The sequence below is a fragment of the Bactrocera dorsalis genome, chromosome 3 (assembly GCF_023373825.1).
Source record: "Bactrocera dorsalis isolate Fly_Bdor chromosome 3, ASM2337382v1, whole genome shotgun sequence".
NCBI lineage: Eukaryota > Metazoa > Arthropoda > Insecta > Diptera > Tephritidae > Bactrocera > Bactrocera dorsalis.
Genome location: NC_064305.1, coordinates 2264776 through 2278222, shown reverse-complemented (window position 1 = coordinate 2278222; position 13447 = coordinate 2264776). Strand labels below are relative to the sequence as shown.

The 13447-nt window shown below is 37.6% G+C and overlaps 1 protein-coding gene across 6 annotated transcripts in view; it reads left to right on the top strand.

Moving 5' to 3' along the window:
• The window catches only part of LOC105230165 (pneumococcal serine-rich repeat protein), a 166477-nt gene that overhangs the window by 140522 nt on the left and 12508 nt on the right, over window positions 1–13447 (top strand). For all 6 annotated transcript variants that reach the window (XM_049450782.1, XM_049450781.1, XM_049450780.1 and 3 more), the window contains one exon: window positions 9406–9524. In XM_049450782.1, the coding sequence (XP_049306739.1) occupies window positions 9406–9524 (119 nt within the window). The remainder of the gene's footprint in view (window positions 1–9405; window positions 9525–13447) is intronic.

Below are 13447 nucleotides of genomic sequence, written 5' to 3'. Positions count from 1 at the left end.
TTTTCGTCTGTCTTTTACATCTAATGTATCAGAACTGTATATTTTACCGTTATAGAGCGTTTTCGACCAGTCATGCTAGTTTTTTCGCCAGCTTACACTTCGCACAGTAACAAAGCACAGCTACTTAAGCTAAGCGAAGCTGTAAACTTTTTATTGCATTTTTTCATACGCTTGCGTTGCATGCGTGTTCACTGCGCCGCACACACTTGGAAGTGCAACAAAGCGCTGGCAAATTTTCACACTCATAAATTCTTGAACTGTCCATTCGCAGGAGGCAATAAAGGTCATTGGGCCCATTAAGAATCGACTGTTAATTAAATCATTAACTTCGACGCATATGCACATACATACACACATACAGATGTCAGATGTGTTGTTGCGGTCAATGGCGAAGGCTAACTGCCGGCTGTGAATTGCGGACTCGCTTTAGACTTTGCATTGACCACTGTCCGCGCAGCATTGAATGCGGAATGCGCGCGCAGCGGCTGAGTGGGAGATTGTCGCGACGGAACCTTGTCACTGGACCGCTGGCAGCTGAAGATTTATGAGTGTACACACATACGTCTCTGCATTCATGTATGAGATAACTTCGCAAATTGCCCATAATGTGGCGTCAACTGATCGTGAGTGCATAACGGCAGTGTGAAAAAGTGCAAAATCGACGCTAAAACGGTGCGGCGAGGCAGATGAAGCTGAATATACAAAAGGAAGACAAAAAAAGTGGAAGTAATTGAACGAAGCACAGAGAATCGTGCTGAAAAGTGTCAGTGAAGAGTTGCGAGTATCAGTATTGATGGAAAACGCGGTGATATGGCAGCACTGTGTTGCACTTGTGCGCTGAGCAATAGTTCAACTATGCTACAAATGAAATGGCGCTAATTGTGCGGGCTGAACGCGGCATGTCGGCGAACGAAGGTGAAGCACAGAAGTGATGCAGCAGCTACAGACGAGTAACTAGAACTAGAATGTGGCGTGTGTAAATGATGCACCGCTATACATTGACGCAGTGATAAATGCAAGTGCGATTCGTGCCAATTCAATTAGCGCATGCGCACAGTTCAACGGGAAAATAATTATAGCAAGCAAATGGAAAATATGCTTGGCATGACGCGGCAGCCGAGAACAAAAGAAAAGAGTGGAAATAGAGCCAATGCTAGTGCATAGCGTTGTATGCTGCAACATACGTAGTTATATACTCGTATGTATATGTACATATGTAAGCACATGGTGTTTGTTGCATAAATCTGTAGGCGCAAAGGAAAAATTAATAATTTCTTGACGCCATTAAAAAAGTCTCAACTTCCAAATGAATTCCTGGAAACGTGACAAAACAACAAATAGCGGCAGCGTAGCGAACTTGCAGCACAAACGAACGATTGCAAACTAACACAGCATACTTACAAGTGTATGCATGCAAAACTATGTGGCATGTAAGTCGACTAGCATTGCAGTCTACGCCGCAGTGGCAGTTTTGCCTTTCATTTGCGACAGTTTTACGCCGCGCTCGTCGCAAGCACCACTCTTGCGCTTTGTTTTCGTTTTGTCCCTACACGATTACTGCCTCGCAAACGTCATTTAATGCGCACCCTTCTAAGTAGACGCCTCTGCACGCCTAAAAGTGTGCTAAATTTCCAGGAATGCGTTAAACAGCGAAGTTGCGCATATTTGCGGTCACTTTGCTTTCTCACTGATACATACATACATACATACATTCATACACAAATCAACGCAGTTATTTTTCTTCGGCATTCTTAATGCATGCAAAATCGTTAAGTCTACCAGACTTTCCTGGAATACCGTAAACACGCAGCTCGTTGCACTTGCGCGCGATAAACAAAGTCAGCGACATTCCTGCACTTATTGACTAGGTGTAGAATGTCATAAAGTTTACATCTAAACAAAAAAAGCAAGGCATTTAAAGACTTCGCCGTTAGCGCATTAATTATGATATTATTAATGTCAGTTTTGCATAAATCGCACTTAAAGCGCTGTCTGTCTCACGCGCCTCATAAACTTCAAGAAATCGCGGAAATTTTCAAATGCAATCGTCAATTTTTCACTTTCAATGCAGCGTGACGCGTTAAACGGCAGCGAATCGGCTGTCATACGATAAATAACGCTTGAGATGTTTATGTGTGTGCGTCAAAACTCAAATTATTTGATAAATTTATGCGAATGCATTTACGGGTGGAGATACTGGTGGCTCAATTAGAGAAATGAAAAATTGAGTGAAAAAAATTAAAAAAAAGTATACTAGGGTGTGTCAAATTTTTTTTGTAATTTTTTTTTTACAAAAAAACAAAAAAAATAATAAAAAAATTAAAAGGAAATAAGAAAATTAAAAAAAAAATTTATACTAGGGTGGGTCAAAATTTTTTTTCTAAAATTTTTTCTTACAAAAAAACAAAAAAATAATAAAAAAATTAAAAGGAAATAAGAAATTTAAAAAAAATTATATACTAGGGTGGGTCAAATTTTTTTCACGAAAAAACAAAAAATAATAAAAAAAATTAAAAGGAAATAAGAAAATTTAAAAAAAAAATTGTATACTAGGGTGGGTCAAAATTTTTTTTCTAAAATTTTTTCTTAAGAAAAAACAAAAAATAATAAAAAATTAAGCATACGTGGCCATTTTTGTAGAGCAGTGAGTTTCCAAAAAAATTAAGAGTTTTTCGATTTACAATTATTTTTTTCCGTTGAGTTGAAAAATTCGTTTAAAATGATTTTTTCTTTAAAATAATCAAATTTTAACCTATAACAGAAAGGATAATAGAAAACCTTTAGGCGGAGGACCATCCCGTTAAAACTAAGAGCTCATACTTTGGAAGCTTTTTTAGAGGTGTCTATGAACCTATTTCTTAGAGTACTAAGCGAAAAACAAACATTCGTGTCGTCTCAACAGATGAAGGCTCTAAGGGAAGACACACCACTGGCCCTTTTTCCAAGGGACAGTGTTACGAAGAGGAAAAACTTTACAAAGAAGTTAAGAGTTACTCTCGGCAGTAAGCCGGAGTCGGGTGATCACAGGTTCGACCTACTAGTGAGCGGCCTCACTTTCCAGTGGTAGACTGACGGTTCGAAAACACCTGAAAGCATTGGAGCAAGGATTGCGGGACCGACGGACGGATGTTTTCCGAACATCTTTTAAGCAGAAGTCTTTGCAGTCAGTTTTAAGTCAGTGTGCAAAAGTAGATCTCCTCCAAAACTATCGCAATCAGCGCATCTCTATATATAGCGATAGTTTTTATATATAGCGATAGTCAAGTGGCACTAAAAGCGACATCAGCTTATGGGGTTATATCGCTTTAAGTGAATAAGTGTATAGGAATGCTGATCTTCTTATCATTTTTCAATCGTGTACACCTAATCTGGATTGCGGAACATAAAGGAGTTGCCAGCAATGAGCTGGCTGCACGAGGTGCCGTGCATTCTGAATTCCTTCCGACTCTTAACAAGGAATATTATTTGAGTGCTATGCGTCGTTTGCGTGAAGCTTTCGTAAAACGAGGCCGGAATTATGTGCCAACAACTCTTGGTTTTTGCATCAAGATAATTCACCGTCGTGTACTGCATTGATTCTTGATGAGCTTTTCGCCAAATTTTCAACCAATATCGTGCCGCAACCACCGTGTACACCTGATATAGCTTCGTGTGACTGCTGGCTATTCAGCAAGTTTAAATGACTGCTCCAAGGAGACCGTTTTGAGTCAATTGAAGACATTCAACTGGAATCGCTATGCGCATTGAAGGCTCCTCCGGAAATGGACTTTAACAAGTGCTTCGAGTATTGGAAAAAACCTTGGCACAAGTATATTAGGGCTAAGGGGTATTACTTTGAGGGGGACGACATAGATTTTGAAGAATAAATTAAGATTTTTAAAGTTATGAACAAATTCTTACTGTGTTTTGCTCTTAGCAGTATATCTGGACTCACAAATTTTGAAATTTTTCCACAAGAAACGGTATTACTCAAATGTAAAAATGTACAGCTCATTAAGCTGCAAGCGCTGCATTTACAAAAGCCGCAAACTGCGTGAAAACACACGCCAAAATGAAACAGTTACGAGCGTGCGCTTTGCAGCTTTATTTTCAGTTTATTTTTTTCAGTTTTTCGGCTAAAATGATTTGATGGTTCATTGGACGGACAAAAGCACTGTCAATAATGCGTCTATTTGACGCGCCACATTTAATTTGCATCCCTTGTTTACAGCAACAACAAACACTTGAAGACAAACAAATCGAAATTTAGCGCATAGTAAACGCCCAGCTGACAGCGTTGCCAACCACAGCACACAGCCATAACTGTACACGGCTACGAGCGCATAATAATTTAGTGTTGCACCGTCAAACGGCGTGTAAATAGCTGCGTTTGCACTTAATTAATAAAACATTTGCCACTTTTTCGCTACTCCGCCAGCGGGGTGGGGCGTAGACGCAGCGGCAAATGAAGTAGTAAATATGCAGGTGGCCAGACAGACGCCTCAAATGCACGCATGTGTGTGTATGTGCACTTGCCGCGTATGAATTTGAGCGACTGCACTGTATTTATGACACTTGTTGCAACATGGCATGCATGTGTGTATGTGTATGTGTCCGCAAAGTGCGTGCTTTTATTTTGAGCTTTATTTGCGTGTTTTTTACTGCCGCAATTTGCTTATTTCATATTTTTGATTATATTTACCAACACTTTTCAACTTCGTTTGATTTGCATGCAACAATTTCGTTGCAAATATGCATTTGTGGCCAAGTCGCGTGCGTAAGTAACTTTTATATTTATTTTAGAAATATTGTTATGCATTTTTTGTTTTTTTTTTTTATTGGTATTTGCCTGGTTATGCGCATTCTGCCGGTGTATTGTAGGCGCGCAGCTTGTTTACTTGCAACTTTTACGTTTATGTGCGGCAAGTTGATATGCATTTGTTTTTATGCACGCAATTAGTTCGCATGCTCACCGAAAGTATCTCAGCGATACGCACAAATGTCAACACATTGATTTACACGGATCGGTTTACATGGCGGCGGGTGCATTGCAACATGAGGCAAGTCATTTGTGGCACGCTGTTGCATATGCTACAAGTGCAAAAATCACCATTAATATTATGTTTTTGTTGTTGCTTGGTTAGTGGTGACTGTATAAATTAGCTGTTTGCTTGATAAATTGTTAGTTGCACGCTGTTAGACAACAACAAGCATGTTTCGCGAAATTTAATTGAGTTATTTATTGCAATCAACGATGATTGCATGCGGAATTGAAAATTTTTTTTATGGATGCGGGTGAATTTCACGGCGCAAAGATACACTGAAGGCAAATACTTTGAGAAAAAAATCAATGATTTTAGGTTAGGTTCGATTTTAGGTTAAGTCCGGTAGTCTCTGATAAGTTCTGATTCTCCATAAACTAACTTACTTTAACTCTATGTTAAATGAGTGAGTGAAAAAATACACTAAAGGGAAACATTTAAAAAAAATTTATCATTTTAGGTTAGGTTCGATTTTAGGTTAAATCCGACGGTCACTGTTAAGTTCTGATATATTATACACAAACTGACTTTTCTTTACTTTGTGCTTGATAGATATGAAATTAATTCAGAAAAAGACACCCTAACTCTCGAAGCGCGTTCGTGAAGCCTTGAGAGCATCCTGAACGCCACCGAAGTGGCTCCGTTGTACTCTTCAGCCAACTGTGTGTCTTCCAACAGGCTATAACTTTTAAACATTATATTGCTATACAACGATACGCCGTATATTGCCAAACTTTGTGTTATACGTCAACCAAATTCCAGTTATAGAAAATAGAAGCCCTTAAGGCTCGTTTACCCAAAAGAAAATATGTCTCTCACAAAACAGCGGGGAAGAGTATACAACATATCGTAACTTAAAATTCAAAATAAGTAACATCACTTTTCATAAGTTTGTAGGCGACGAAAAGTAATATAATCGAAACCACTCATACTACAACAAATTTTGGGTTTGGTTATAAAATGGTTATATATTGGTTATATATCGGTTATATCTGAGAACGGAAGCTTGAATCTTATGATATTGCTTATATAATATGATATAGGGAATCGTAGACAAAAAAAAAACTCAATTTCGACTTTTTTGATAATTTCTGAATTTCATTTGACGATATATGTATGTATTTATACTCTAATATAAAAATCCCCTAACATTACTTTTACAAGAATTTCGCAAACTTTTCCGCACTTCTGCCCACTATCTCAGCTCTTTTACGTAAGCAATTAAAATCATGCGGAAATTGCATGAATTCGGTAATGAAATCAAACTAGATTAGATTATTTTGTAACAAAAAGCAACAACAACAACAATTAATTATATTTAGAAAATCAAAAAAATAATAGTTTCTGAGCCATTGAGTTTCAGAAATGTCTTAAACAATGGCATATTCTTACTTGACACTTAAGAAATTCTAATCAGATTTAGCTGTCATGGCAGCTGATCGAGTAGCTGATATTTAATGACGTCCACACTTGGATAAAACACTATACATTATTTGCACACTATTATTAATTCATGTACGAGTATGTAGATGAGTGCAAATAAAAAATAAAAATAATTATACAAATTTAAAAAAATATACAGAGTGTGTCAGCAGCATACTCCTATAGTAGTGTATTCTGATACATACAATTTGACTAAAAAGTTAATAATTAGTGATAAAAATGATTTTATAGATTTTAGGTTTTGCAGAAATTTTCTGAAATAATCCAAGCTGTTGCCTTCATTTAGGCGCGTCTATAAATAATCTAGCTAAGACACACACCATTTTTGTGAAAAATTAAAAAAAAAATCCATGTTTTAAAGACGTATTTCAGGTTTTGAAGTCGTAAAACTGCAAATAGATTTTAGTCTGTGAAGTTTTATTAATAAAAGTATACATTTTATTATACAAATTGTTGCCTACATTTAGGCGCATTTATAAATAATTTAGCAAAGATACACACCACTGTTGTTAAAAATTAAAAAATCAATGATTAAATGGCATATTTTAGGTTTGTAAATAATGAAAAAAAGAATATTTTTCAACTCGAAGGACAGAAAATATGTTTTGTCAGTCTTAGTGTTAATATAATGACTCAAAAATAACATAAAAAAATTATTTGTTACAAAAAATTAAAATTATGCAGATTATAACTAAAATAATTGCTCAAAAAAAAAAATTTTATTGAAAAAAATTATTTGCTGCAGAGTGCATGTATTTCACAGCATAGGTGTTGCTAGCAACATTTTTTGCTCCTATTTGTATTCGCCCTCTGTTCGTGCCAAGCGCATCGAGTGGGGTATTGAACTTCGCAATGTTTTGGTTCGATCGTAAACGCCATTCGTAGGCGCACAAAACAAAAGCAGTACGTATAAAAATCATACATACATATATACGAAAGCAAAAACAATACAAACAACAACAACATTATTAATAAATATCTACTCATAGTAGTATTATAGGAAGCAGAAAGCCATCAAGAGCTCGCAGGCGCAAGAACACGAGAACCTTAACAGCAGCGGCCGCCAACAAGTGAGCCGGCGACCAGCGAACACACTCCAATAAGTGAAGCACTTGAAAAAACACTTGAGATAGATTGATAGGTGACTACCAGGTTCAATACACAGACCATCTATCCAACAAGCGAGCGCATAGCAGTCAACCAAGCAACATTTCAAGCAGCGAAGCGCCAAAGCAAGCAGAACACTCACAAGTGTTGAACGCTCGCTGCCTGCGCTTTTGTTATTATTGTTTCAATTTGTATTTTGCTAACTTTTTTTTTGCATTTTTATTGTAAAAATTTAGCATTTTGCGCCGAGAATTCACTGATGCTTCATTTTTTTCTGCTAATTTTGTTGTTGTTTGTTGCGCTGACTGTTGTTACATGTAGTATGTGTAGAGTACTTGTGGCGCAGAACAAGAGCAACTTACAAGATTGTTGCAAGTTCAGTGAGCTTCCAGGCATGCAACGAGTGCTGGCGGCCCTCAACTGTCAGAAACTTGGCTGCTGCTGTACGCTGTGCGCCACGAAGCGCTTTCCACATGAGGCAGGCAATGTAAGAGGCGCCTATCGTAGACCGTCCGCTGGTCCGCCAGCCAACGCCTTCGACGACCACTACGCCGAGCCCAGTGTTGCTGGTGGTAATTAAATTTATGCGCGTTGCTCTAACTACAGTTGGCTTTTTATTTCATATTTTCCAGCAATCAGTGAGCTCATATTTCAAAAGAAATTTATTCTACACATGAGCGCCATGTGTGTGTGTGTGTATTAGAGTATAGGGGGAAAATAGCAATACACCCTTTCGGTTGACGTTATTTATGTATGTTGCAAAGTCAACGACTGCGAAGGCGCAGGCGAAGTCGCTGGCATTATTATTGTTGCACGTTTGTGCATTTTTCAAGGCGTGCAAATTCCACTTGAGCGCCAAGCTGCTTGATGGCCTGTTGGCTGACGCACTGATTGACTTACTGACTGCTTTGGCGGTCAACATTGGTTGCTCGGCTTCTGCGGTCTCTTTGCTGCGACCGCGATCTACGCCGGCATGCGCTAGTGCAACAGCGACTCAGTTAGCAGCGATGCGTCACATTTTAGGTGGAAACTCCTTGAAAGTGAAGTGATTTCATATACAAGCTCTCGTTGGTTGATGCAACCTTTTTACGCCTTTCAGTCAAAGCTTTTGTTTGCTGCTTTGCCGCAGGTATCGCAGGTTGAAGTTGTTGCATAAAGTTCTAGTTACTATATTGTTGGTATTTATGTTTGTAATAAGTATTTTCAGTAATATTTCTTGTTGGTGCGAGCGCTAAAGCATTCCCACACCCGCACATAACCATATCGCAGGTACTAAATATGAATTTCAGCAACGCAGTGGTAACAAGCTTCAGCTATCAGCTTCGAAAGATTTATCAAGCTGTATATAAGTCATCTAAACACGGCTATACACTGAAAATTTTGAAGCATCTTAAGAATTCTAGCGAATAAGGCTTTTTATGACGGCTCATGACTCTTGAAATGTAAAGAAGAACACGAAATAGAGAGGACCGACTCTCACACCCTCTCGTTCAAGCAAGGGTAGATACTACTCGAGATCTAAAATGAACGCTAGTCTGTAATATACATATTTTTTAATAAGAAGCTGTTACATATTCCTCAAATTTAACTGTGTTTGAATGCAGCGCCATCTATCGGAGCTTTTTAGTTCCCATAAATGCGCGTTTACACTGTAATTCCACATTTTGAGTCTCAGTATAAAAAAAATAATACTGAGACTCAAAATTGCATTTATTTTTCTTATATCTCTGACCTATGAAGTCCAACTAATATATCCTAATTAGCTTTTTTTTTATTCAAATTAATGACCCTTCTGCTTTTTAATTATGAAAAATACTTGCTTTTCTATTTACAGAAAATATAACGATAGTCGGCCTCCCGGACTATGTGAACAACAATCTCAAAATAGCACTGTACGCAAAAGAAACACAACGGTATCTGTGTTTCAACGATCAGTGGAAACTAGTTGGAATGGTAAGTTGGTAGCCTAATATATTAAATGTTTATATAAACTACTTTAGAGACCAATTCGCAAAGGGTGTAATTTTAGAAGCCTATAAATAGCCAAGTAGTTAATAATTCTTAGGGTAAGCCTATATACAAACAAGAATAAACGTCACCGAAACTATAATACCCTACAAATTTCTTACAAGATCGTAATCGTTCAATTTGTATGCCAGCTACATTCTATAGTGATCCGATCTTAACAATTTTTTCGGAGGTTACTTCGTTGTCTAAGGCAATAACTTATGCTAAATTTCGTGAAGATATCTCGTCAAATGAAAAAGTTTTCCTTACAAGCACTTGATTCCGAACGTTCAATCTATATGGCAACCGTATGCTATAATGGTCCGATATCAGCAAATCCGACATATGTGAAACTAGTTTATATGTACTTACAGAAGGACATGCTAAATCGACTCAGTTCGTCATGCTGCTCTTTTATATACATATTTTATAGGGTGTCCGAAGGTTCCTTCTGGATGGTATTACATAATCTTCGCGGTTCAGGATATAAAAGTCTTTAAACGAAAATTGATTCTAAATATATTAGATTATGTTAAAACAAACACTAGGAAGCGATATTGTTGTTGTATTCAACCAGTCCGTTTGATCTGTTAGGCGTCACATTAGCGCATGACGGCAGTCGCCTTAAGCACCCTAAACCATATTTTTTTGCAAATCAGCGAGTAATAATTTTTTTTCGCTGGTGCTGCGTTTTTTATGAAATATTTCCACAACAAACCAAACTTCAGCTTGCAACAATACCGAAAAGTCCGTAATGTTGCACTGTGACACAGACTTGTATAATCAAATGCACGTAGACACCGTTATACCGCTACATAAATCAGCCGAAACAGTAAAATAAAAAAGGAATAAGGTAGTCCATAGCTTTTAGCAAATTAAAAGCCAATTCAATTTTCTTTTATTACTTTAAAGCGCCTTAAGTGCAGCCATAAGTCAAGTTGCAACAACATTGTTGTAGGTTTTCAGTTGTATTGCCAAACACTTTGGCGCTTTGCGCATTAATTAGGATTTGTGGCAAGGCTGGCGCAACTGCAGCACAGTGAAACGCCTACACGCATGCGCAGACGTCTGGCGCAATTTTCGCACAAACTTCTGTATTATTTGAATATATTTTCTGCATTTAACTAATTGCAATGAATAGATAATATTCAAGTGACAATTTTCGAGTGATAATTCTCATGTGACAATATTCAACTGACAAACGGTAGCTGACAATGGCTAAATGACAATTGCTAGCTGAGTGACAGTTGAATAATTAACTAACTCAACTCGTTTGCAGCTTTGCAAAATTTTCGTTAGCGGCTGCGCGGCGAGCGATGTGGCGGCAGCAGCGGTTAGGCGTGTCACCAGTCAAAAAGAATTAAATTTTTATAATTTAAATGGCAAGTAAATGAACAAATTTATGAATAAGCGCGGCTTAAAGCGAATCGATTTGATTGGATTTAGGCGTCTATATACACATATATTCGAAGAGACAGACGCGCAGACAGTAGTGACAATCATCTTAATATGCTTTGAGCTGTGCTCATTCTGTCTGACATTGATGTTGACAATTTGAAAAGAAGAATTATGGAAAAGTTGCCACAAAGTCTAGGCAAATACATGTGTAGAGTTTGAAAAATACACCCTGACCCGCTGACAAGTGACTGTGGCCGGTGGCTGTGAGTATGTGTGGCTGTGCGTGTGCACGTATGTACCGTTTGTTGAACGCTGCGCGCACGCGTACAATTAGTGCTCATGTAAAGTGTCAAATATTGTCAATACAACAATGCAAATAACTGGAGTACAAAAGCAGAAAAGCGCAAAAGCTTCACAACGCGCGATGTACAAACAGTGCGCGCAATTGTTGCCGTGTTTATTTGTTTGTTTATTTAGACAACAATGTGTGTAGGCGTGCGTGTGACTGAATGGAAAAGTGCGCGACGCGCCCAAAACACTCGAAAATTCATTCATCGCCACGGCATAAGTCACGTAAATACAAGCGGCTATACACATATATATGTATATATGTGTGTGTATGTGTACAAAAGCGTCATATGTATATGTATTTTTGTGTTGCTTAACTTTATTAACTCTTTATTGCATTTATTTGCATAGCTTAATTTTATTATGATTACTTGCTGGAGTCATTAGCTGAGTGCTTTTGTAGCAGGGCGGCTCCGTTGGTGGCTTTCCTTTTCAACCACGTTTGTGTTGTCGCTTTATGACTTTAATCTATTTGAAAGGAAACGCTTGTAATGCGCAGCTTTGTTCAAAAGCCGACGGAAATTCAATTGTTTATTGTGCTGTTATTGTTTCTGTGTTTTGTGGCGTGGAAAATCCGCTTTGCTTGCGAAGCACTCATACGTCATGTACGACTCACTTTTTATACTCGTTGAGTGTAAATAAATTTATATAAATTGCATTCTTTTCAGAAGATTTTTATTTGACGATTTCAACAGTTAATTTTCATAATTATGAAATGAAGTGCACCTGAGCACCCTTCGCTCGAGTTTTATTAAGAAATGCCTAGCCGCACTATCAGCAACAGCGAATTGCTTCGAGATAAGATAAATGTGTGTGCCTGGTTACAGCGGCATCGTAGGCAGCAAAAAGCTAAAAATCTTATAAGAAAAGTCAAGTCAATTTTCGTTAATGGAAATGCAGCAAAAAGACAAATTGTTGCCAACATTTAGGCGCTTTTTTAAAGATCCTAGTAAAAACAAGCACCTCGTTCTTTGTTGCTATTAAAAACAAATTGCTAATTTTTCAACTGGAAGTGCAAAAAGTCTTGTAAGGAAAGTTAATTCAATTTTTATTGGAGAAAATATACCAAAAAAACTAGTTATTGCCTACAACCAGGCGCGTTTATAAATATCTTAGTAAAGACAAGCACCTGCTCATGCCTACATCTAGGCGCTTTTATATATGTCTAAGTAAAGACAAGCACGTCGTTCTTTGTAGCTACGAAAAGCAAATTGCAAATGTTTCAAAATGAAAACAAAACAGAAAGTGTATCTCGAAAAGGAAACAAGATATATGTTGTATAAACCCCTGCTATTAATAAGATTAAGCAGAACTGCATATGAAGATATAAAATATACTGAGTCTTAGGAATTTTTGCGTTTGTTGGCGCTTGACAATCGCCAAAATCCTTCTGACCGCTGCTAGCTCGCACGAAATCTAGGTAGTTCTCCTGCTTCGGCTAAGTTGGCTACTTTTTAGTTGTACGGATTGTCTTGAGTTCAGTTGTGGAAGCTGTTTCGCCTTTTCGAGACCAAGACTGAAACACTTAGATCTCACACTATTCGTCGTACAATAGAACCTGTTTTGATCTGAACTCAGCGGTCCTCCATAGAAGCTCGTCTTTGCGTGACCAAGTCCGAAACACCTGGATCGCACAATATTAGTCATTTAGTAGCACTAAATTTGAGCCGATCTCGACGGTCGTAGATAAAATCGAACCTAACCTATAGTGTGCTTAAATTTATAAGATTTACAAAATAAAAATTTACTTTAGATTCGGTTAGTGAAAGCTAACAAAAGCTATTTTTGTGAAAGTCCAACCAGCACCACCGAAAATCCCCCAATTTTTTATCAGACCACCACATAAGTAATGTTATATCTTCTTCTTAAAACCCTTAGGTAGCTTTTAGGCGCCGAAAAAATATTTTTTGAATATTTCAGAGCTCCCCACTCCCAAAGCTCCAGCAAAAAGTCTTAAAAAAAAAAAAAACTCTAGCAGTTTTTAGAAAACAGTGTCGTCATTTGCTAAATCCAGGTCACTGTCAAAGAGTTTGTTATTTCAAATACGCTGAATGACACTCAGCTAAGCAAGTTGTATATTTAATGAATTCTCGTTACACTTAAGATGCACTACAACCTTGCGG